General features: G+C 40.1%; 1 protein-coding gene across 4 annotated transcripts in view; it reads left to right on the top strand.

Annotated features, from left to right (window-relative positions):
- Positions 1 to 24615, top strand: part of DOCK4 (dedicator of cytokinesis 4) — a 236175-nt gene that overhangs the window by 2777 nt on the left and 208783 nt on the right. The window contains exon 1 of one of the 4 annotated variants that reach the window (XM_072351906.1): positions 4669 to 4683. The exons of the other annotated variants lie outside the window; for them this stretch is intronic. Coding sequence (XP_072208007.1) covers positions 4671 to 4683 — 13 coding nt within the window. The 5' untranslated portion in view covers positions 4669 to 4670. Of the gene's footprint in view, positions 1 to 4668; positions 4684 to 24615 lie in introns of those variants that run through there. 4 annotated transcript variants of the gene reach the window in all.

Genomic DNA, 24615 nt, shown 5'->3' on the forward strand with positions numbered 1-24615 from the left:
TAAGTGTTGTCTGGAGTTGTGATAGCAGTTCTGTTAGATGGTCTCAATGTCAAGGACTGTCAGATCCACACACAGCTTTACCATCTGTATGCTTTGGTTTCCCTGATTCGTGCAGGATATGGTTTGGCGCTCTGGAATGGAAATGACTTACCTCTGTCTGCTGAGCACATCACTTGCCAACGTTTCTTGGAAAGATACTTTTCAGATGAATAAGAGTGGGAAGAATAGGAAGATTAGAGAATAATTAAACAGTTACTGAATGCCTCATCTACTTTTATCAGAAGCATATTATTCCAAGTCCTGAAGTCATTCCATATAGCATAATCTGCCAGTTTAACCCAGGCAAGTTTAAATAGTGCTTGGTATTTTTAGTGTGCTTAAGCTATAAATCTGGCTTCCCAAAGGGATATGAAGTGTGGCTATCTCCCATTTTTTGTAGAGGAAAACGGAAGGATTAAGTGACTTCGTGCTATAAGCTGAGGTTTATGGCTGGAATAAGCCAGGAGTATATTAGTTGATCACGGGAGCAGTATTGACTGGCACACAGGCAAAGTCTGAAGCAATGGGCTTTGCCCCATTCTCCCGGCTGCAGCTGGACGTGTCTCACGAGCAGTCCTGATGAAAGCATCTTTATCTTCAAGCTGCAAGCACTTTTTTTGACTGCAAGGTAACATTACTGTAAATGAGCTTGGTTTGCGTAGCTCAACCGCAACAAAAGGCCAAGATTGTCATGTGGTAACTGTCACAGTATGTCTTTATCATAAGCACGCTAGACTTCTAATTTAAGGTGCTCTGTTTAAAAAACAGCCTTGTCCATCCTGCCCCAAATATTAAAAATAGAAATAATGTTCTTATTTCCTCCCTTCTCCAGTATTGATCTTGTCTCCCAGTTTTATATGGAATTTGGTTTACATTTTTTTTTCTGACACTTATAAGGCCTCTAATAATGAACTTGTGTCAAGCTGTCTAAATAATTGCTTAGAGACAAGGCTGGGAAGACACATCCTGCTCTTCAAAGCTCACGAGCCCTATTTGGTTGATGAAGACCCTGTTTGGTCTTTGTCTCATTACAGCTTGTGACTGCTGGGGGCCAGTGCCTGCCAAGAGCTGGATGTGAGGTGGTTGAGGCAGAGAGGCTGAAGCTGGCAGAGTGCCTGTTCTTCCAACATGCCACTGGGGCAAGGGGAACTACTCGCATTTCATGAAATACTCTGAGTTCTCACTCTGAGTTACAAGATTTGTGTGTCTTCATGCTGCTCTGAAGGCTTTCACATCAGTTCAGGATGTCAGTTATTTTTGCTTGTCTTCTACGTTAGTAATAACTTTCAGTATCGTTCAGAAATGATGTAGTCTCAACCTTCAGCTTTTGGACTTAAAAATAACTAATTGCATTCTGTTGGAGGTTAGATCACAGGATCGTAGAATGGCTTGAGTTGCAAGGGACCTTAAAGACCATCTCATTCCAACCCCCATCTGTGGGCAGAGTTGCCAACCACTAATTCATGCAGTAGATCAAGTTGTCCAGAGCCCCCATCCAGCCTGGCCTTGGAACACCTTCAGGGATGGACCAACCACAGCTTCTCTGGGCAGTCTATGCCAGTTCCTCACCATCCTCTGAATGAAGATTTTCCTCTTAACATCTAATCTCAATTTTTCATCTTTTAGTTTCAAACCAATTCTGCCTTGTCCTATCACTATCAAACCACGTAAAAAGTCTTTCTCTCTCCTGCTTAAAAACTCATTCTAAGTACTGGAAGGTGACTATGAGGTCTTCTCAGAGCCTTCTCATCTCCAGGCTGAAACAAGCAAACAGAACATCTCCCTCTACCTTTTTTCATAGGAGAGATATTCCAGCCCACTCATCTTTGTGGCCTCTGGAGCCACACCAACATTTTTTGAAGTTCATAGGAAAATCCTTATAGTTCATAAGAATATCCTTCTTCTACAGCGATTAACAAATCAGTGAAATTGCATTAAAGTAGAACTAACACAAGATTAAAAAAAAAAAGTTTATAATTACTGCTTCTATACATCTGGAGTCCTTAATATGGATATGACTTGAATGTCATCCTCTCCAGAGGATATCCCAGAGCTGGCTGGTTCATTAGCACCTTCCTACCCAGAGCTCTTCAGAGTTCTCATCATTGCTATTCAATGAGCATGTGGAGGTGCTAGTGGAAGGCTTAAGGCTGATGTTATTACACTGCCTTTTTCTTCCTTTTTCTATTCAGTATTTTGCCACTATTTGCCTTTTTTTTTTCCTCTCTTTTTTTTTTTTTTCCTTTTTTTCCTTTAGTGTTGGATTTGTGTAGCTACCTGGTGGATAAGTTTCATCCAAAAGATGAAGTGGTGGTGAATTAAATGCGCTGAAGGCCAGGCCTGCCTTTGGACGCACCTCTTTCCATCCATAGCCTGAAGGTGAGAAACAAAACTTCAGGAGGAAACAGTTTCACATTTCCGGACTAGTTCAAGGTGAATGTGTTATCTATCACCTTCCATAGTTTCTAGTTCATTTGAGTGTAATTCACTGTGTAGGTCTTGGTCTATAAAGTTGTCCTTAATTTGAGCTTTGGGATTAGAGAAGATTCCGAGGAGAGTGTTTTGATGTCTTGGATCATTTGGGATTCTTGAATGTATGCAGCAACTGAGAGCTCACTTCCAGCAGACAGCTCTTGTTCCGTGCTTTGTGTTTCTTTAGGTTTCAGTGAGTGGTGTCTGTGTAGAATTGTAGTATTTATTTATTTAGTTAGCTACTCAGTTGGTGTTTGATTCTGTGAATATACAGAAAAATAATCGGTATAACATCTCTAAGTCCTGTTGAGCCTATCTGTGGTTTTGCAAGAAGGGTTACTGTTTATTTCTGCATGTCCTTTTGTGAGGAATTGGGCAGAATGCCTCTGAGGCATTTTGTACAATTTGCAGTGATTTGGAAGGCAGAGATTAACCCAGAGGGAGATGTCCCTTTTCTTTCTTTCTTTTCCTTTTTTTCTTTTTTTTCTTCAGTTGCATGCATTTTATTGGTGGCAGGAGGGCTCTAACACCAGTGAAGTACCCAGGTTTAGCTGTGATTGAGGATGATCAATAGAAACATAGGAAAAATCTCTAGATTAGGTTTTGAGACTTAATCTGTGCTACATTCTCAGTGCTTCAGAACTTTATCTGTTCTGAAGGAAACTTGCCAGTGCATTCTTCAAAATTCTTCTAGTGGAGCATCTACACTTGTATAGCCAAATGCTTAGCAATCCTAATACCAGAAAGATTTTTAGCATTGGAGTACAGTTTTCCTTTTGCATGTATGTGTACGTGAAGGCCTACTGAGGCTTCTTTTCTTTGGGTGGAGTGGCTCCAATTATTTCATCCTTTCCCTGTAGATCATGTCATTCATGTCCTTGACCTGTGTCCAAAACCGGATCAAAAAGCTTGGTCAGATAAGGCAAGCGAACCTTTCTCTATATTTTTTAGGCAGCGTGTCCACTGGTCAGTCCCAGCATGGTGTCTGCCTTTTGCTGTAGCACTGCACTGCCCCATTCAGGTGGGAGCCCCAAATATTCCTTCAGATCCTTTTTGGAAGTTGTCAAAACAGTCAATCTCCCACCCATTGCTTGTCAGATGATTATTTCTGCTTGTGTGGCACTTTGTTTGTTCTTAATGATCGGCACCTTTTCCATACTGTTTCTCCTGCTTTTCAGCCCCACCAACTGCCAAATTTCCTTTCTCACATCAGCCTGTTGGAAACACCTTGTATGACAGCTTTGTTGTGAGATGCAATTTAAGATCTGTGCTTGTTGACAGAAGCAGAGTTTGATGAGCAGCTGAAAGACACCTGGATGCCATGAGGATTTGCCATTAGCTTAGATCTTTGTGTGGAAAAGAATGTGGTGTTGTTTTTTTTCCCCAGATCTTTACAATGATGGGAGTTGGAGGTGAAAGCTGCTTTCTGTTAATCTTCATAATGCATGTTTCTCATCACTTAGGATGTGTGCTGCATTTGTGTAGGTTAACTATGATGTGGTAGCTTGTCAGCTATGCTTTCTCAGGCATCTGATTGTATTTTCTTAATAATGCTGACCAAATGTCCAGGTGCTCTATGGTGGTGTATATGAAAGTTGCAAATGCTGCAGCTCTGTAAGTCACCTGTGCTGGGGACAAAGACAGAAGGTCCAATTTTGCACACTGTAGTACATTGTGCTTTCTGGCTTCTGTTTTTCTGAGTAAGAAAGCAGGAGAAAATCAAGTGTTTTGCAGGCTTTAAAAACAACAACTAAAACATTCCTGTTGTGTTGCCAAAAAAAAAAGTGCTCTTTCAAGAGTGCTAATTCAATAAAAACCTTGCTGATACTGGTTGCATGTTTCATCTCTCCCCAATTAAGGAACTATGTCAATTGAAATTCTCAGATTCGCATGCAGTACGTATCTTCTTTAATAATGACATCTGGAGTTGTTGTAACTGGAAATGGGGAAGTCTGCTTACTCAGCTCTCTGGTACATCAGGTTTTGTGGTCTTGATAGTTTGTGTGTAGGAAAACAAAATAATGCAATAGTAGAAAAGGGAATAAAAGTTCAGGGTTGTTAGTTAGCAGATCTCAGAAATGGGTATTTCAGTTTTGTTTCTGTGTTACTGGATTTTGTCTGTATCCTTGCAGGTCTGCGGGAGGGCTGTGGCTGATCCCATGCAGTCAGAAGGTAACTGATGAGCTTGTTCTGTGTTTCTGTCAGCAGAGGAGAAACGGGCTGCCCTTTCTGGCTTACTGCTTGCTTGGTTGATTTTTGTCATTGTTTGTGCTGAATTTAAGACTTGAGACTTTTTTAGAAATATAAAATGAGTTATTAATACCATGTGTTTACTGACACCTTTTCATGAGTAATCTGTATCGAATGAATGCAAGTGCTTTGTATAGACTGTGGATAAGAGATGGCCACTAACTCCAGAGTAGCGGATGTTCTGTCATAATTTGCAGATTTGTTCTCAGCTTCTTTGAAAAATCATTTTATTTTTTTTTTTTATCAGAACTCATTAACTCTTTAGTGGGATAATGTTTCATGTTCTGGAATTATTTGAAATTACAGACTGCAGTGCAAAAATCCAACTGTGCTGCATGAGGCCTCACAAAGTTTTAGCTTCTTTGCCCAGAAATACAATGAGCGAAGAATGCATGAGATGGCCTTGTGAGGAAAGGAGTTCCATTTCTAATGCTATGTTTTTTATATAAATTCAAGTTGGCTGCAAGAACTGTATTGCTTTGCAGTTTTATTATGCAAATAGCAACCGGGAATGGCTTGATTACCAGTGGTGTGGTAGCTTATGCAATTATAAACAGTTGTTTTTGTAATAAAGTACCTTTAATGTTTTTCTGGGTGATGATATCTGTTAAGAAACATGTTCCTGAGGAAAAGGTCTTCATAAAGATGATAATTTTTAAGTGAATTATCTCTTTTTTTTTCTTATTTATTTATTTTTTTTTTCCCTTCCTGGGAAGGCTGGGGGGAAGTAGCCTGGGTAAACTTAGATGTCATCAGTAGTTCATAAAGGCAGCTCTTATTCAGTGGGCACAACTCAGAGGTGCTGCCTAAATTGAAATGTGAGAGGACTGGCTCATCAGTTCTAAGTGCCCACCTTTGGGAAGTGATGGCGGTAGCTTTCATAAAGAACAAAGTTAGCTAATATTGTGTGCTGCTGCTTCCTCCTCTTCTGTTGGTGCTACGAGAAGGAGCTTGACTTGCAGCTTCTGCCTGTGCATGGGGATCAAAACTGTTCCTTGTTGTTGGTGTCCATGTTATCCTCCTCAGAAGAAATCTGAGTATGTTATTTCTGAAACAATTATAGATAAGAGCTTGCAAAACTGCAGTGTTATTCATGGTTAGTCGTGGAAGGAAACTTCTTGAACCTTTGTCGCTTATCTGTCTCTTCCCTATTCTTTCACCTTCCCCTTCTTTCCCAGCTTCCTTCCTTTTTTTGTCTGTAAGGCTTTGGTCCAAAAAAAATAAAAAAGAGGAAATCCTAAGGTGGAAAACAACAGAAGAAGATTACTGCTCTTCTATTTTGGTGTGAGAGCACGTGGCAGTGCTGGACAGAGGTCATTTCTTCAGCTGTACTTGCTTCTCTTCTTCCACCCGCCCATACTGGAGTAAAATTGAACAGCTAATTATAACTCGGGCCAGAATGCTATGACTTCATGATATCCTTTCTTCTGCTTGGAATAACAAATATCCAGAAGCTAAATCTCCTTTGTCTTTGGGCCAGTTGCAGCTGAGTGCACAGCCTTGCTGAACTTACAGGACTTATCCTCTCCTGTACCAGGTCAAGTAGGTAAAGATAGGGTACACATTTGCCTGCTCATACTTTGCCATTATACTAATTTTAGGAAAGTTTGTTAATGAGAGTGGTGCACATCTTGAGTTACACATTCTCCAGTTACTTACATAGTATGAAATCTAATTTTCATGTTTAAAAGCCTCATTTTTCTTTTTTGCAAGTCAGGCTGGAGGGGAGAAGATTTGCCTGTGGTTCTTTCTGCCAACCAGTTAGGCTTTTTATAGTGATCTTATTATCCAAAGACTTGAAACATTTTTTTTCACCAGTTAATTGAAAGAAATATAGTAGAAGATGCTTTTAAATAATGTGGACTTTTTCAGGAAAGTATGTAGTGTTTTTGCTTATCTGAGACAGCTATTAGTTGAGAATTAAATCCTCTTTGGATGCTGTATTTTGAGGTGTGCTGTGCTTAAACAATAGTCAGATTTAGGGTAGTATGGAAATAACTTCTTTCATGATCACCTGCAGAGTTCTGGGATTTTTTTTTAGGTTGCTCTTTGTAGTTTCTTTTGGAAAAATTCTGTATTTTTTTTTCCTAGTTATTTTTCTCCTATATAGATAAGTGGTAGCTTTCCCTCAAGCTGAGCAGTTATAATCTGGTCTAAGAAGCAGTATTTAAAGCTTGTTCCCTTGGTGAAGAGCACTAGCTTCCTGGCAGGGGAAGGATGTGTGGGGTCAGTTCTATTCCCTGTCTGCTGTTCAGCATGATCCACAGCTTTAGCATCTTCTCATTAAAGTGGGGTCATACTTGCTTATGTTCAGAAATCTCACTGAGGAGACAGTGAGACTGAAGACTATTGAGATTTAATGCATTTTTCATGCAAAGGAAAATGTTCTGCAAAGAGTGTTCTGCTGGAGAGGTGGGGCTTGAATAGCAATGCATCTAAAATGTTTATTTAATAGATGCATTAAAAATAACATGAATTTAAAGATGGTTGAGATAAAGTGCACAGAGGTTAGTTGTCATACTAAAGAAGTACAAATTGTGTGGTTTCCTTTTTCCCTAGTAGGCTATTATAACAGTGTAACTTCATAAACAGAGAAACAATGCAACCATAACAATAGAATTACCATGAAAACCGAAATGACTTCTCGTAAAGATCTCTTTGAATTTATATACATAATACCATTTCTACTTTTTTTTTCTTTTTTTCTTTTTTTTTTTTTTAAGCAGCCACATGACTTCATTACAGTTGAGACTCCATGTAACTGTGAAGTTGATAGAGATCTGTGGGCTGCCCCTATATGTTCTGTCTCTGTGCAAAGCCAATAACAGCATATAATAGGCTGCTGTGGAAGGGGCTTGGTGTCAGAAGCAGAGGGAGAGAATAATACTCCTTAGCCACTAGGTGTTGAATAGATTCTTTCAAACTAACAAGCTAGAATTTCTTTGTTTAATCTCTGAAATGGATTTATTATTTGCAGACTGTCATAGGTTTGGCTTTTTAATGATCAACATAAAGTACCATTTATGCTTTTATGGACGTTATGCAAAGCTTCAAATACTGCAGACTACAAATACTAGGTTTTGTTTAAAATATGCATTTTGTGTAGAATAAGAGTATGCACAGCTGCAGTGCCATATGTTTCAGGAAGCTCTGTGTAGCATGCTGTCTTTGTAGCAATTGGATAGATTAATATGATGGGACAGGCATTATACCAGAGGTGTAACGACAGAATGACTGGCATAATAGAAAGATGTGCTATAAGAAGGGAAGATTGCTAACCCATATTGGAAGATCCTAGGTTCACAGGGGAAAGCTCCACCAAGAAGGGATCTCCAGAAAGAGATGCTTCCCCAGTGGCAGTCAGCCTTTAAGTGAGGTCTAAGAGAGGTGCAGCCAGGCTCCACCCCTTCCAGTCACACAGCTGAATTGCCTTCACCAATGCTCCCAGGGCTGACTGTGTCCTTTCCCCAGGTGCTTAACCAATGAGTGGTTAAGGCCATGACTCCACAGTTCCCATACAGTCTTGGATGGAAGATATGGAAAGAACTTGGGCAGAGCATCACTGGTTGGAGAGCAACGGGCTGTGCTCCTTGGCATGGTGCTAGCAACGGTTTGTGAAGAGCTGTTTTAGAGCTGATCTGGCTGTCAATTAGCCACTTATTGGGCATGGAGGGATCCCTGGATCAGCAAACTTTTAGTTTTCTACTTGTTAGTGCTGTTCAGATAGTCTTAATTTGACCTCTTGGAGTAGTATGGCCATGAGCTCTTCCTCTTCCAGAGTCTGCTCATTAGGCTGTCCTTCCTAGCTCAGACTGTCCTATCCCTTCTGTCTCAGACTGTGTTAACATGCAACAAGGAGAACTGTCCAAGAGCATATTTTGTACACCAAATTGTTGTCAGTTCTTGTCAGCTCAGAGCAGGCTGCTAAAATGCAATTTGAATGGCACAAGATTACAAATGTAACTGACATTGCAACTTTGGAGTTCATAAGTTGATACAGAGCTTTTCCAATTTTTCCATGATGCAAAACTTCCAGAAAAAGATGATGGAACAATGATGGAAGCAAGAGCTAACAAACGTCCAGCAAGAGTTTGCTGAAGTGTAAGCACCTATGTCAAGCAGAAGGAGTGCAGGATGTGATGCTGGTGACATCCTTTCAAAGGATCTGTATTTCACTGTCACCTCCAGAACTTAAATAGACAAAAAATGGGTCCTTTCAATATAGCAATATGAGAAAGGAAATTAAACACTTCTTGACATAATCGAAATACGTATTTTTTACAGTGATAACATTTATGTAGTTGATAGCAGAAGACCGAGTATTGTGAGATTAATGAGAACTGCTTCTCCTAAAAATGATGGTCTTTAAGCAGTACTACTTCCTATTTAGTCAGGATGGTTATGGGAATAGTCCTGGAGGAAAAGCCTTGGCGAGTGTTCCTGCCAATTGCCTCTCCCAGTCTCGCTCCATTTCCTCTTTGAGCTTTCCAGTAGTCCTCCTGGCAACGTTCAGCAGCATGTCTGGGGAATCCCTGCACTGCTGCAGGAGGGCTGCCTTCTTCTAGACCTTGTCCCTTGTCACCCACCTCCTCTGTCTAAATCCTGTCCTTCTGTTGCAGGTCTCATCTTTGCACTCCAAACCTGGTACTGAAGCTCAGGGAAAATACTCCTTTTTGGTAATTGTGATCTTTATGTTCTATACCATAATGTGTTTTAGACACAAGTACCTTTTAGGTCAGGAACAGTAATTTACCTATGTTGTGAGGATATTAGACTTGTCACATTTAAGACACTGAGACCATCCTTAAGTCTGGTGTGGTACCTATAAAGCTAGGGGGTCACATACAGTGTTTATTATATTGGAGGCAATTTTGTATGGCTTCCCCTACACTCTCTTAATCAGGGGAACTGTGAACTAACTTTCAGTGTGTTCAAAGCATTCTTTATTATTTTTACTTTTTTTCCTCCAATCTAAGATTATCCCTGTGAGACGGTGTGGTAAGCGTGCTCTCTATTGTGATTTGTGAGACTAGAGACAGGGAAGTGATGCATGACTTGTGCATGGATTTCTTTCCAAGCTTCTCCATACTGACAGTCACTTTGCTTGTGACGCTTCCAATTATTGTGTATTTTTTTCAACCCATTTTCATACAGGATTTCCAGTTTGTTGTGTCTGCTGTTCAGCGATTAATAGCAAGGTGATGGGGAGGAAGAGGAGCAATGGTTTGTTTGATTGTTGAGATGACTCGGATCAAGAATGGGTGTTTTTTTCGTGAGTTCCATAGTACAATCTTAAAATACGTAACTTGTCTGTAGATTTTAATATTAAACTTTTTCCGTTGAAGTCTTGAATCCTTGAAGTAGAGTTAGAATTGAAGAAGATACCTTCTCTGAGGCTTCAGTATTAGCTTTTTGCACAGGTAGCTTAGTAATCCTCTGCAGTCACATCTACATACATGCCATTTATTTTTCTTTACAAATTACGTTATCAGTTTTCAAAAGGAAGTGCTTTGTCTGTGATACCTTGTATGGAAGGGTAGATAAGAAAACAGTTTAATGGTATAATGCTTAAATGATTTAGAGAGGAATTTGTTAGTCTCATCAGATACATATTTAATAGACAACCTGGACAGGTCTGGCTTTGCTACTTCTTCAGTTCTGAAGGCTAGATACAGAAGTCCATTGTATAGTAATTTTCTTTGGAGAGGATTTTGTTTCCAGGAAGCCATCAGTATATAGTTAAGTCAAAACCTCGCTTCTTTAGCGCTATAGAAAAGTCAAAAGGAATTCTATTAACTAGTTTGGAGTAACTGTGTTATGCATGAATGTGAGTCTAATGAATGTGGAAAGGCATTCTTGCAGCCTGTGGCATGTCGCACCAGTCCTGGGAGGTGAGAGGAATGCTGTGGCCTCAGATGCCTCACTGAGCTACTGATACTGCTTGCGCAAAATAATGCTGTACTGTTCGTGTGCTGGAAACCTGATTTAAATATCCTGAATTCTAATGGCTTAGAGATGGAAAAGGATTTCATATCATTTGCCTTGTAATCTCATATCTAGCTCTCTTAGTCTGCACTATACAGATGTGTGACTGAATGAACAAATTTTGGCAGGCTTTGCTGGCTCTTTGCTTTCCTGACATCTTCTACAACAGGGACTGAGAAACAGAACTGCTGCCCTTCCTCTAACGTTAGTATTGGGACCATTAGTTTATATTTCTGATAACATAAGGAAGTTAGAAAAACGTGGATCTACATTTGTGTGGAGATGTGTAGAAAGATCGTATGCTAATTATTTTGTTCAGTTACAAATTGTTTTTACCTGGAAAAACAGTTGTTTTGGTAATCTTGTAAAGATCAATTGCTGCAGGTCATGAATCGGTGCAAGAGAACTGAAAACATGTTTCCTGTTTGTTTTTATTTGTAACTTGTTCTTGTAAACATGGAAGCTAGAAGGGTTTTGCAGCAGCTTCAGTCAGAAGTGAAATAAACCTTGGGCAGAGATAGGCCTACAGGGCTAGGCTTGGCAAATGCATTAGGGGACAGTGAACACTGGACTTGGGAAGTAGAGATGGGATTGAGGGATTTTGGAGCCAAAGCTGAGTGATAAGTAGGGGCAGAGGTCGGAATTGCAGCCTGCTTTTATCAGGTCATGAGGTGGGATTTGCAAAGGGCTTAGTGAACTGATGGGAGGGAAAGCTGGTGGTCATGCACAGGAAGAGTCACAAAGTGAAAGGTGCAAAGGATGTTAAGTGTGGGGAAACTTTCCCTGTGTCCTGCTGGTAGCCTTTTTGTAGCATCTGCAATGTGCTTGCCTAGGGTGGAAGTTGTAATTAGGGCTTGCTTTGAAACTTGTCTTTAGGCCATAGTGGGAGCAGATCTTCTGGCCAGTCCCTTCTAGATGCTGTGCTGCTAGGGATTATGTTTTGTAAGGAACGCACATTTTTACTAATGGTGGTTTTTGGGTCTTTAACTAAAGTGTGCTTCAGAAACATGACTGCATCAGGATTCTGAAGTGCTTCATCCAGACCTTTTTTGTGGCACTTTGTTGTGATTTCAGGTGGGGACCTCAGATTTAAACTTTCTGTAGCCAGTTGTATTTCGGTTTGTAGGTCACGCAGGTTTGAGATTACTATATAATGACTCCAAGAGGCTCTTGAAAGTTGCTAATGAGCTTTGAGCTAATCAAAAGTCCTTGTCCTGTAGTGCAAGTCAGAGCTTGCTGTTCTCTGAACGAGCTGTTCCTGAACACAGAAAAGTCTGGCTTCCAGAAGGCTGCTTAGAAACTTATAGTGAATGCTTGATTGTCAACTCAGAAGGGTTCCTGAATTGTGAGAGCTGATAACATGTTTCCTACATTATGTCCTCCAGCAGCTAATTTACTGGTGCATCAGTAAGCAGTAGGCTGTGCTAAGCTGCATCATGAGGTTTTGGTTTCTTAGGTGACCTACAGGCGGTGGTAGTTGAAAGATACAGATGGTGGCAGGAAAAGATGTTATCTTTAATTTAGCTTTACTGGGGTAGCAGATTCTGTCAATACCTTGTTGCTTGTGGGAATTGAGTTTGAATTTCATTTGGAGAGGAGCTTTCATGTGGTAAAACCAATCTTGATTAAATGACATGTTCAGTTGGCTTTGAAGGAATGCTTTGTTTACTCTACACAAAGTATTAGTATTCCCTGTATTGTTTGTACCACTTCACTTAGAACCAGTGAAATGTAGGAGCTAGCAGTCCTTTGTGGTTGCGTCCTCAAAATACTCTTTGTTTTATTTAAGAAATGATATGTACTTGTTCAGAAGTGTAGAAAGTGATGAATGAGTGTGGTTTTGTTGAGCTAAGGTTTATTGCACATCATAGGACTTATTTTTTTTGGGGGGGGGTAGGGGGTAGAATCACATGTGGCAGAGTCTCTCGCTTAGAACGAGTATCATGGAGCGGCTGGCAGGTGCTTATTTTAGGAGCAAGTGCATGAGTGCTGGTGTATCAATACTGTGCAAAATGCCATTACAAAAAGCTTTTGCAGAGTGTGATGGGAGTTGAACCAGTTTTATCACAAACTGCATGCTGCAGAAGTCCAGTGAATGCTTGCAGTAGTTGAGAAATGGCCTTTTTACTGATAAAACAAAGTAGATCATTTTAACATATTTTAAATTCCTATTCTCTTGTATAGTTCAACTCTGTAATCTTAAATGTATTTTTCTCATAATATGATTTCAGTTTTAACACGCTGCAGCTACGTGTTGTGGGAAACACACTGGTGACCTTACTAAAGACTGAATTCAGGCCACTCGGCTACTGTCCAAATGCTCTGCCAGCTTAGCTACTTGACCACCTGCTTCTGTTTTTCCATTCCCTTTGCAAATGTAGGTTTTGTTCATTTTCTGACATCTCAGCTTTGCCTTTCATAAGAAATTAAACCACGTGGGTGACGTCTGTGCTTGGTGGTCTTTGCAGTTCTTGCAGCCACTGAATTTTCACTGGCAGTTCAAACATGGCCTTAATGAGGAAAAAAACGGAGGGTGGTGGCTTTTTGTGTCTGTGCTTCCCAACTAGGCTTGTGTTTGTCAGCTTGTAGGGCAGAATGGTAGCTGTCTGGCTCTGCTTTGTCACCCTGCAGTTTTCCTGCTTTGCAGTAAATCTTGGTGGTTATTCCAGAGCGAGGTGTCCAGGTAGTATTGCCCGATGTCTGGGGTGTGCCTGTGTCCCTTAAGCTATCAAAACATGTGGCTTAGGTTCTTTATCTCTGCACTTTGACACAAAAAAGTAAACGGGGAGAGAGAGGGGAAATACAGATCATAAATCTTCCTTGAAGACGTGATGGCAAATGCCTTACTGAGCATGTTATTCTTAATAGTTCCAAGTGAAAATGTTGGATGGGGAGTCTATAGTAGTGAGCGACACCACAGGCCTACTACTGACTTACCCACTGTCTATGTCTAAGTTGTGTGACCTCAGTGCCTGGTTTGTAAAGCAGATGCTTGAAAGCTGGCTGTCAGTGCTGACTGAGAGCTCGTGTGGTGGTATCCTCTGACATAGCTGAGATACTTCAGTGGTTGCTTCTGGGAATAGCTGAGGGAAAGTAAAGAAATAAAGAATTGGCTGTCGTGTGACTTCTTCCTGTGCTAAATACTGCTGTTAATTCTGAAGTTCGTCTAATTTATTATCAGATCTAACCATGATGCAGTGATTTGGGTGCATATGGATATGAAGGAGCTACCTTTTGTTAAAAAAACAAAAAGAAAAAAAACCAGAATTTCTGATATCCGTGTAAATGCTAATGAATTTTTTTAATCTTAAATCTTTTAAAATTCATTAATCATGCTGAGAAATGGGTTATCTGTGCTTCGTTTGTTGCTTCTGAAGACTGCCTTTGAGAAGCCATATCTAATTGAAACTGTTTGAGTTCACAAGCCCAAGGCATGCTTCCAGTTTGTTCAGACTTTGCCTACATTGCAATGAGTTCCCATGACATCGGTTGCATGAAGCCACCCTGCACTTCCACAAGTGCCCCATTGTGCCATGCTGCTCAGAGTGCATATGTACCTGGTACTGCCACATACACCATGTTGCTGAGTGTCACCATTGCTTCACAGTAGAAAAAGGGTCTCTGCTTTCTAGCATCCACTGCCAAAATCTCTCTGTAGACTAACATACACATTTGGTGTTCTCATAGGCTTGACCTACCTGAATAACTGTGAAAGAGAATACCCATTTCTACTTCATTTTCCATTGCCAGGACATACTGTCATAACTTGGAGTTGAGGCCTGAGGGCAAACAGTTTCCCTTTGTCTTTTTTAGTATGAGTAGAAAAGAAAGGGGAATGGTGTCTGAAGAGAGTGAGTCTGGGAAATGCAGAGCTTTCCTTTAGTTGAGGAGGGGATGGTCTGGGTGTGTCTAGGTGGGACCAATATGCATGAATCTATGGGCCCTGATAGAGTGCATCCACTTGTGCTGAGAGGCAGAGGTGATTGCCAAACTGCTATCTATCATCTTTGGCAAGTCTTGGGAGAACAGGAGAGGTGCCTGAAGACTGGAGGATAGTCAGTGTCACTCCAGCCTTCAAAAAGGTCAAGAAGAAGAATCTGGAAATTACAGGCCAGGCAGTCTTACCGCTGTCCCTGGAAAGGTGATGGAACAGTGTATTCTAGATGTCATCTCCAAGCAATTAAAGGAGAAGAAGGTCATCAGGAATAGTCAGTGTGGATTCATCAAGGGAAAACTGCACTCAACCAACCTCGTAGCCTTCTATGATGGCATCACCAGCTGGGTAGATGAGGGGAGACAAGTGGAAGTCATCTACCCTGACTTCAGCAAGGCTTTTGATACTGTCTCTTGCAACATCCTGATAATGAAGCTTGGAATGTGTGGGATAGATGAATAGATGTTGAGGTGGGTTGAGAGCTGGCTGAGCTCAGAGCGTGGTGATTGGCAGTGCAGAGTCTGGTTGGAGACCTGTGCCTAGCTGTGTTCCCCAGAGGTCAGTGCTGTGTCTGGCCTTGTTCAATATTTTCCTCAGTGACCTTGATGCTGAGGGTGAACACTATCCCCTCAAGCAGTGACACAGCCCCTACAATTCTATGATAACAAGGAGAATGGGTTTCCAGGTTCAGTCTGTGTTATTGCATGTTGCTGTTCCCCCTACTAATAAATAAATAAAAAAAGGATGAAACTGGAGTGGCTACTGTTTAAGCAGCTTGTGGATATTTGACATTAAGAAACACTACTTGACTTGAAAGTTGACTTGAAAATTAGAGATGTTTCTGTCAGTTGTAGGAAAACAAGATCTGTTGGGAAAACTCAAGATTTGGTAAGGTGAAGCCAGAATTCCCACTTAGAATTGACAGATCTCTGCCTCTGACAGGTCTTGAATTCTGCTGAGCCTACAAATGTAGGCAGATAAATGGATCTGGAGCATCATCTCTTGTTATGGTTTGCAGCATTCTCTCTATTTAGCACCTCAAAGCACTTGGCAGTGAAAATGAGCTGCTACTTGCTCCCTTTTCATAGAGGGAATCAATAAGGTGTCTGTCTAGCTGGCACTGACCAGCTGAGAACATGGATGCTCTGATGTGGTCTCTGCAGGGACTTCACGAGCTGATAATGTGTTAGGATGCCACTTGCCTTTGCAGCATGAACCAAGTGGTATATGCAGCCCTTTTTAACCTCTTTTCCTCAGCTAATCTCCAACTGATGCCTTTCCAAGCTCTTGCTTGTCTTGCAGCAGATGACTGCAGACAGCTGAACACGAGAAGTCAGTGGGACTGATTTGAGGAAGTCAGAGCCTGGAGTTGTGAGAAGTGGAACTTATCTCGAGCACAATTTGTAGGACAGGAAGTGAAAACAGACTGATTGCAGGCAGATGCCTGTCCAGGACTCCCTGTGCTAGCTTTTCTTTTTAATTTTGTTCATATGCTCTCCCAATGCTTATGATAGTACAAATGCTCAGATCTGATGCAGGCCACCTCCAGTTTGCATCTATCTTGCCTGGTGAGCATACAGCTGTGCACGTGCCTTGGGTACGCAGGCCTCCCCTCAGGATCCTAACCAGGGCATGATGGCAGACAACTGAGGGGGCCACTTGACCTGGCAACGTGTATGCACAAGGAAATACATTTAAAACACTTTTGATTCAGAAAGTATAAGGAAGACTTCAAACTATATTTGGGTCAATAATTTAATTGTTTTTATGTAATCTCTTTTAGAGTTCCTGAAAGACATTGATAGGGATAGCTTAGAAGCATCATTAAATATATTTATTGCTTGGCCTGCAGGGGTCCTGGAGCTTTTAAGTGCTACTGTAATAGAATTAATCTCTGTGGACTGTAGTTCTCCACCCTCGTCCACACCCAAGTAGTACACCTTGACTGATCACATGTTTTATGGTCAAGTTCCTTGTACGTGCCATCACATAACATGGTGGATGGCTGTAAAGCATACTTGGAGAGCTACCTCAATTCTGTCCACAGATGTCAGCACAGGTACTCTAACCTGGGCTACACCAAGGAATCACTGAGGAAGAAGTTCTAGAGAGTTCTAATAGGAATCATGGTGTGGGAGAACTTAAGACTTCAACTAGAGAATGCTTTGAGTACTCCATCGATGCACTCACGTGTAAGCTTACTCTTGAATTAACCTCCACTGCGTATATGACTATATCACCTAATAAAATGTGCATATAGCCTGTCATGCATTGTTAAGTGTTGGAAGATTGTACAGATTTAGGTGAGAACACATTAGGTTATAGTGCCCTGTTCAACTTTTATGCTCTCTGATGTGTGAAGAGTCAAGGCTTACTCAGGGACCATCTCACTTTAGTTGCAGTGATTACCTTTCCACATTTAACATAGTGCAAAACACAGGTTTTAGCTGGTCTAAATTCATTTGTAGTGGGTGTAATGGAGTGAATCTTGTTCTCATGAATGACTTGTGAAAGCTGAAGTAGCGAAGTGACTTGCGTGTATCTGAGCCAGAGGGAAAGAGTAATTTTGGAAGTGTTTTGGAAGTTTTTTTTTCCTCTTTGTTGAAGAAAAAGACACACATAAAACAAATAGAAACAAACAAAATAAGTACCATCAAACATAATTTTAATTAAAAAGTAGATACAGATTTTTTCTTTTTTTAATAACTCAGAAATGGGTGATCACTGAGTATATGGAATGGTATTATTAGTGTTAATTCATGTGGCTGTATTGTTTTAACAAATTATTTTTGTAGAGTATTATAATTCATGATTGGCAACTTCCTGGTAATTAGCAATCAATTTTTCCTGTATAAAGTGATTCCTTTTATATTAATGAATGTAATGTTAATCAAAAGCACTTAAACTCATAAAAGCAGGCTAGTAAATAGAAATAATTGCTCAGAATTATAAAGACTTGGGAAAATGGCATGAATTTTTAGATAATTTTAATAACTAGTCTAGCGTACTTCTGTAATTCCTGTAAAATGAGCTTTGAGGTTTGGTATTGAAAACTGAACTGTGCCTTCACTTCTCTCTGTGCAAAAGAACTAATTATTTCATTTCCAGAAACAGTTATAGTGAACCATTTTCTTTTTCAAGTGGGCCTAGCATTTCTTGCTGTGTCAATGTACATATAGTACTGTTGTTTTTCTTGTACTGGACTTGTTTGTGTCTATGATGATTCGAAGGATTGATGAAAATGAAGTAGTTTCTTTGTATTTTAGAAACAGGAACTCTAATAGAGATGAGCCCTGTTAAAGTTCTTCCCTCTCTGAGTTTATTTAATCTGTGCCAGAACTTCTGTAAGATATGAGAGAGCCTTTATTTTATGGAGGAATAAATGCCAGTCTCTGTTTTTACAAATTCTTTACAGAAAACAATTGTACTGTTACAGTAGATGGTGCTCCAGCAGTGAGCTGTAAATGTTATTCATGAAGCATGGAAGCTGTCCTGAATTTTTGACGCTCAAGAAGTGTGATGTATGACTTCTTTTTCAAGACTTCAATTGAATTCAAATGTTTAAATTCAGCCACTTAGCTCAGTAAATATTTACTATATCCTCTAAGAAAGATTACTATTTCTATTGCCCTTATTGCCCTTTCCCTTCCACTTGTAGAAAAGTGAAAGCAAAGGTTAGATTTCAATGGACTCCTTACTTTCTTTCCTTTACTACGTGTTGTAAAGCTTTATGTTCAGTGATTGTTAACCATTTGATTAGGTAAGTCTGTTCAAATATTCATACCTCACACTTCCCCACATTACTCCAGAAGTTTTTTTTTTCCAACTTTTTGTTGCAAACTTAATGCAAGCAGTTCTTGAGGGTGCAGCTCTGCATTAGGTATTTTAAAATATGACTTGATCAAAAAAAAACCAAAGTAACTTCATGAGACTTCATTTTGCTCAAACAAAGGAACAAAAAAGCTCTGGTATTTATTAGTAATAATTAAGATACCGTTGGCTCTTGCTTGTAGAGACAAATATGCAGTACAGTTATAGACTTTGCCTCAAATAGTGTGTTTCTATAAATGGATGGCATGAACGAGCAGAGACGGTCGCAGGGTGGCTGAGGGATTCCTGGAAGTCCTCTTGTCTACCCCTCCTCTTCCAGCAGTGCCACCAGAGCAGGTTACCCAGGACCATGCCCAGGCAGCCTTTGAAGATCTCTGGAGTGGAAGCTCCACAGCCTCTCTGGCAGCCTGTGCCAGTGCACAGTCACCCTTATAAGAAAAAAAATATTTGGTGATATTATCCTGTAATTCAGTTTGCACTTGTTGCCTTTTGTCCTGGCACTGGACACCACTACAGAGAGCTTGGCTTGATCTGCTTTGCACTTTCCCTTCAGATTGCTTGTACACACAGAGATTCTGTTCTTCACGCCTTTTCTTCTCTAGAGTCCCAACTCTCAGTCTTTCTAGTTCCTTAATTTCAGTAGCCCTCTACTGAACTCTCTCCAGTAGGTCCATGTTCCTCTTGTACTGGGAGGTTCAGATCTGGACTCCATGCTCTTGGTGTAGTCTCAGTTTTGAGGAGAAGGAGAAGCATCACCTCTTTCAACCTGCTGGCAGTGCACCTCCCAGTACAATTTGGATACCATTTCCTTTATTTGTGGGAAGGGTATATTGCTGTTGTGTTTTCAACTTGGTGTCCACAAGGACCCATTTGTCCTGTCCTGCAAAGGTGCTTTCCTGTGAGGTGGCTCCCAGCCTAGGCTGGTGAATGGGTTTCCTCTTCTCCAGGTGCAGAACTTTGCATTTCCTCTTGTATGATGTTTCTGTCTGCTCATTTCTCTAGCCTGTCCAGGTCCCTGTGGATGGCATTATGACTCTGATTTACCAGTTGCTTCTCCCAGTTTTGTATCACCTGTAGACCAGCTGAGGATGTACTCTGCCCTATATCTGTGTTGTTAATTAAGACGTTGAACAGATCTGTATGCAGAACTGCCTCTGAGGTGCATGCCTAGTTAGTGGCCTCCAACCAGACTTTGTACCACTGATTGTGCTCTGATTTCAGTTATTCAGCTAGTGTGCGGTGCGCCTCAGTCTGCTCCTCCAGTCCGTGCTTCAGTAGCATACAACAGATAATCATAGAATCATAGAATTACCCAGGTTGGAAAAGACCTTGAAGATCATCAAGTCCAACCGCAGCCTAACCAGTACCCCATCTCTAAAAAACCTCTGCTAAATCATATCCCTGAGTACCACATCCAAACGGATCTTAAACACATCCAGGGATGGCGATTCAACCACCTCCCTGGGTATTCTATTCCAGTACCTAACCACCCTAAAGGTCCTACTGAAGTCTGGGTAGACTTTATCCACTGCTCTTTCCACATTGTCCATGTTATCATTTCATCTCATAAGGTTATTGTGTTGATATGTCTTTGTGCAGGTGGGTATTTAACTAGTAGCTTCAGAAGTGTTGCCCTTGACAAGCTTTTCTTCAGAATCTGTACTACTTAAATCCTGAATCTCTTCCTAGAGTCTCACACTTGAAACTGGACTCTTCTGCTTAAGGTCTGATGCTACACTAAGTGAAAATAAATTTTATTGATGGTGGAAAACTGTTACTGGCTCTGTAACTTTCAGTTTTAGTAATTCTTTTCATTGAAAGTACCAAAGAAATGATGTGCATTAGCTGTATCAGTAGATTTGTTTGATCTGATCGCAAGTAGTTCAGTTTCTCTTGATTGTAATTAGTATTATGCTTTTCAAAAATAAAACGACAAAAAATTTTCTCATTTCTGCCTTAAGGCTTAATGCAAGTAACTCAGTGCTTGAGGACAGCATCATGATATTTTCCCATCTGTTAAAAACAAATAAAACCCCCAGAAGTGTCCCACTCTTGCCAGGTTGCCGTGGAAACTAACATTCCATCTTATTGTCTCTGAAATGGACATGTTTTATGTACACACTTCAAATGGCTCAACTTTAGCAAAAGTAATGGCAAATAAATTATGTGAGGGTAACTTTAAATCTTTTGTTTGCTAACGTGCTTCTTATGTAGGTGTTTACGATAATATTTGTATAACAAAACTTTTAAATTTCTGTTTTACGTGTCAAATAGAACAAGAGTTTCTGTTCTGGTGACTCTATATGCATGTTTTTCATCAAGTTTTGGAAAATGAATGGCAGAAGAAAAGCTGTAGCTCTTACGGATTAGGTGGTGTTAGAGTATTCTGTGACTTTTCTTGGGTTGTTTCATGTTACAAGCTTTCTTGTTTGTTTGAAGTGTGTGTCTTTAACCTGAATTTCTAGGAATAAAAGTAAGGAGTAATTGTTAAACCAGGAACTTTTAGTTTCAAACGCTCCAGGTCAGCTATCTTAGATTTCAGTTGTTAATAAGACACTAGATTGATAGAAAAGCACTCTGGGAAGTTGAAGGACTTGTGAGGAACAGTTGAGATAGTTGTGGAATATTCTGTGTTATTTGAAATTTAATGCCTCTTACAGTTGTTGGTCAGGTTATCAAAATACTGCCTTGTGACAGTTGGTGATAACTTCTGTGGTAGAGATACAGGGCATCTTTGAAGTTGCACTTGATGGAGCTTGGTGGAACTGAAGAGTTGGGCAGAGAGGAACTTAATGAGGTTCCATGAGGGCAGGTCTAGAGTCATGTATCTGGGGAGGAATAACAACCATCTTCCAACCCCTGTGCGTCTGTGGTAAGGTGTCACACTGGCACCGAGTTAGCATCTCACTATGTAGTATTGAGTGCAGCCTTGTTTTGTGACTGAATACCAAATTGCAGTTTGTAATATCTTGATTATGGATTGCAATATTCTTGATTACGTAAAATGAAATAAGGACCACGTTCCTTGCATCAGTCATGGAGGAATTGCAGTGCACTTTCTTTTCTGATGACGTACTCTGCAAACAATATTAGTGCCGTAAAGAAGCTCCCTGTCTTTTGAAACAAGCATCAGGTGCAAAAGAGTGCAAGCTATTTTATATAACTAGAATTTACTTTATTGTGGTTATTTATTTATTTATTTTACGGGGAAAAGATTTATTTTTATCCTTCCCATAATGTCTTTGTTAGATACAAAGGGATGGATGCTTCTATAGATGCTTCTTTAACAGATGTTGCAATCAGCTTTTGATGCCTCAACCAACTTGCCCTTCAGGAGCTCTGGAACAGGCAGGTCTGGGGCGAAGTCTTGGTTGAGATTTTGTCAGACACTGTAGCTGAATCAAAGGGCTGGGAAGGAAGGAGCCTGATTTCTGTGCGTGCACGTGATACTTGAAGGACTTACAATGGTTTCAAACCTTTCCCCTCTGCAAAAAGAAAATTACAGAACTAGTTTGGGGGAGATACTGAGTTACTCTGAGATACCCGATAACTGCAGAGTAGTACAGAGTCAGATAATGTGCGATTGTTATTTAAATCTTAAAGTCCTGGTCACAGATTTCTTGCTTTAATATTTAGCAGAGGCAAAAAAAAAATCCTCTAGTTGCCTTGTTAATTTTAACAAAACACAAATGCGTTTCTTTAGGGATTAAAAAAAAAAAAAGTACTTTAAGGACTTCACTGTGGGATTTGCATTGTTCATTTATTTCCTTTAATTACCTTCCAGCTGCTGTCAGCCACAAATGCCTTGCAGTAGTTTTAGCAATCAAAGTTATGGGATAATATACAGGGCCTGGGCTGGAAATAAAGGAGATTGTTTTATTTCTAGCTTTTATTCAGTTCTGTTTTGTGGCATGCAGCAGATTTCTAAACAGCTCTCTATACTCATTTGTTAAGTTTGCAAATAAAGTGATATATTTATTGAAAAAAGTGAAGGTAATTCAGTGAATTAATTGATATACGGTATATGTATTATTTTTCTGATTGCTTTTGGTTTAGTTGGAAAAATGCCTACAATGGAAGTTGATATGTGGTAACTTCTTTGAATCTGAAAGAAGCTATAAATTAAAAGAAACTACATTTGGTAAAATAAGGTTGGGGGGACGGTGGGGCTGGAGGGGGTGTGTGTGTGTCTAAGATTAGTTATAATTCTTTGGAGAGTCCAGGGGATGAATTGTGAAGTTCAGAGCTTTCTTTTCTTCATTAATTTTAGGGTATAAAATAAGTCATAGACATAATAGGAGTAGCAAAAACCAGAATGAGGAAGCTTCAGTGCAAGCCTGTTTTAAGTACAGTTCAATCACTCCAGTGTGAAGTTACCATTTCACTACTTGGTCAGAACAACAGGAGGAGAATTCCCTTGATGCCAAGGAGCATTCCTGTGTCGGAAGTACTTACAGAGAGTGCATATTGCTGCATAAGATATACCTCGTTAATGTTTATCTAGGTAGTCTATGATATTGAAACGATTGCCACGAGTTGACCCCAGCTGTATGTTGATAGCAAGAAGTCATTGTATTTACATGGTAATTGTTTTTACTGAGACATTTTTAGAAGTAGCAGAGTTAATTGGGGTCAAGCTGTTGGCTGATGTATGTGGGCACAGTTCCATTAACTTAAGCTTCTCCTGCAGTGAATTCATCCTCTTAAAAATTTATGGTCCTAATGCTGTCTAGTTTTTGCAAAGATTGAGCGCAGCCACTGGTGTTTCTTTGCATAGAACTGGAGATCCTTTTATTTGGGGCAGTTTGATTTGTGTCTGTTGATGAATAGAAATATCAAATGATGTCTTTCAAAGGATTTGATCTGCTGAACTTAACTTTTGGGTAATTATTTTTAGGAATGTCTCCTGGGTTTTATAATGTGCTAAATTGCTGTAGAATATTAAAACTTACCTTTTAGTTCTAGCAATTGTTTTTTGTTTTTTTTTTTGTTATGGCATGGGCTTAGCAATAAATCGCTTTCTGTCTCTGGACATTGTTTGGCTTCGCAACAATGAGTTGAGCATGGACATGAAGGGAAATCTGACCTGTTTCTTTAAGGAATTGCTGTTGCAGATGTTCCTCTTGGAAAGAAGATATTTTTAGCTTTTATCATAGAACAACTTCTAAGATAATTGAGAAAGCATTGAGAGGACTTGTTTTTTGCTTACCTCATAGTCCAAAGAAACACTATAGAGAATGGAAGGAACTATTAAAAGGGCAGACGTAAATACCTGATCGCATTCCAAATATGTGAATGGGGATTTGTTTTGCACGTATTCCTGAAGTTAATTAAAAGCTTCAAGTGACTGTAGGAGAGTAGAGCTCTTTCAAAGTAACACTTTGCCTCATCTGCTGCGCTTTTTGTTTGTGTATACAACTTTCCCAGGTGAAATTTCACTGTATTTCCTTCTGATTCAGTCAGTTTATACTGATGCTCAACATTTCTTTCAAGTATATCCACAATGAAACAATTCAGCATGCTTCATAAATTACTCCAGTTTAGGTTTACTTTTAGCAGAGGGCTTGCATTCATATTCATGCAACAGGGGAAAAAACAAACAAAAATCCAAGGCTGATCAGTAACAGAAAGTTGGGATGGATTATTTAAGCTTGTTGCTACCTTGCTTGCTGGCTCTCGAGTAGACAGACATATCCTTTTATTCCAGCTTAAATGAACACCCTCATTCCTTCCCCCTGCAAAAAAAAAAAAAAAAAAGCAAACAAGAAAGCCAAACCCACAAAAAAGGAAACCTGCACTTGTGAGTTGGAAGCTTGACACCAGAAGGGGGATTCTGAAATGTCTTTAATTGCTGGCAGCAGTTAATAGAAGTTGGGCAGCTAACTCCATGCAGTTATCCTGGCTGCTGCTTTCAGTTCCCTGAGGAGTGGAGCTTGCTCCTCTGTCTGATGTGCCCAGGCTAAGGAGGAAATGTGGCCACTCAAGTTTTGATTTAACATGCAGCTTGAGGAAATAATAATCTTGGAAGCATGAGCAATCTACCTCCAGAATCACAGACAACTGCAGGTAGGATATCAGGATATTATTAGAATGTTAAGCAGACC

Source organism: Excalfactoria chinensis, chromosome 1, assembly GCF_039878825.1.
Source record: "Excalfactoria chinensis isolate bCotChi1 chromosome 1, bCotChi1.hap2, whole genome shotgun sequence".
Taxonomy (NCBI): domain Eukaryota; kingdom Metazoa; phylum Chordata; class Aves; order Galliformes; family Phasianidae; genus Excalfactoria; species Excalfactoria chinensis.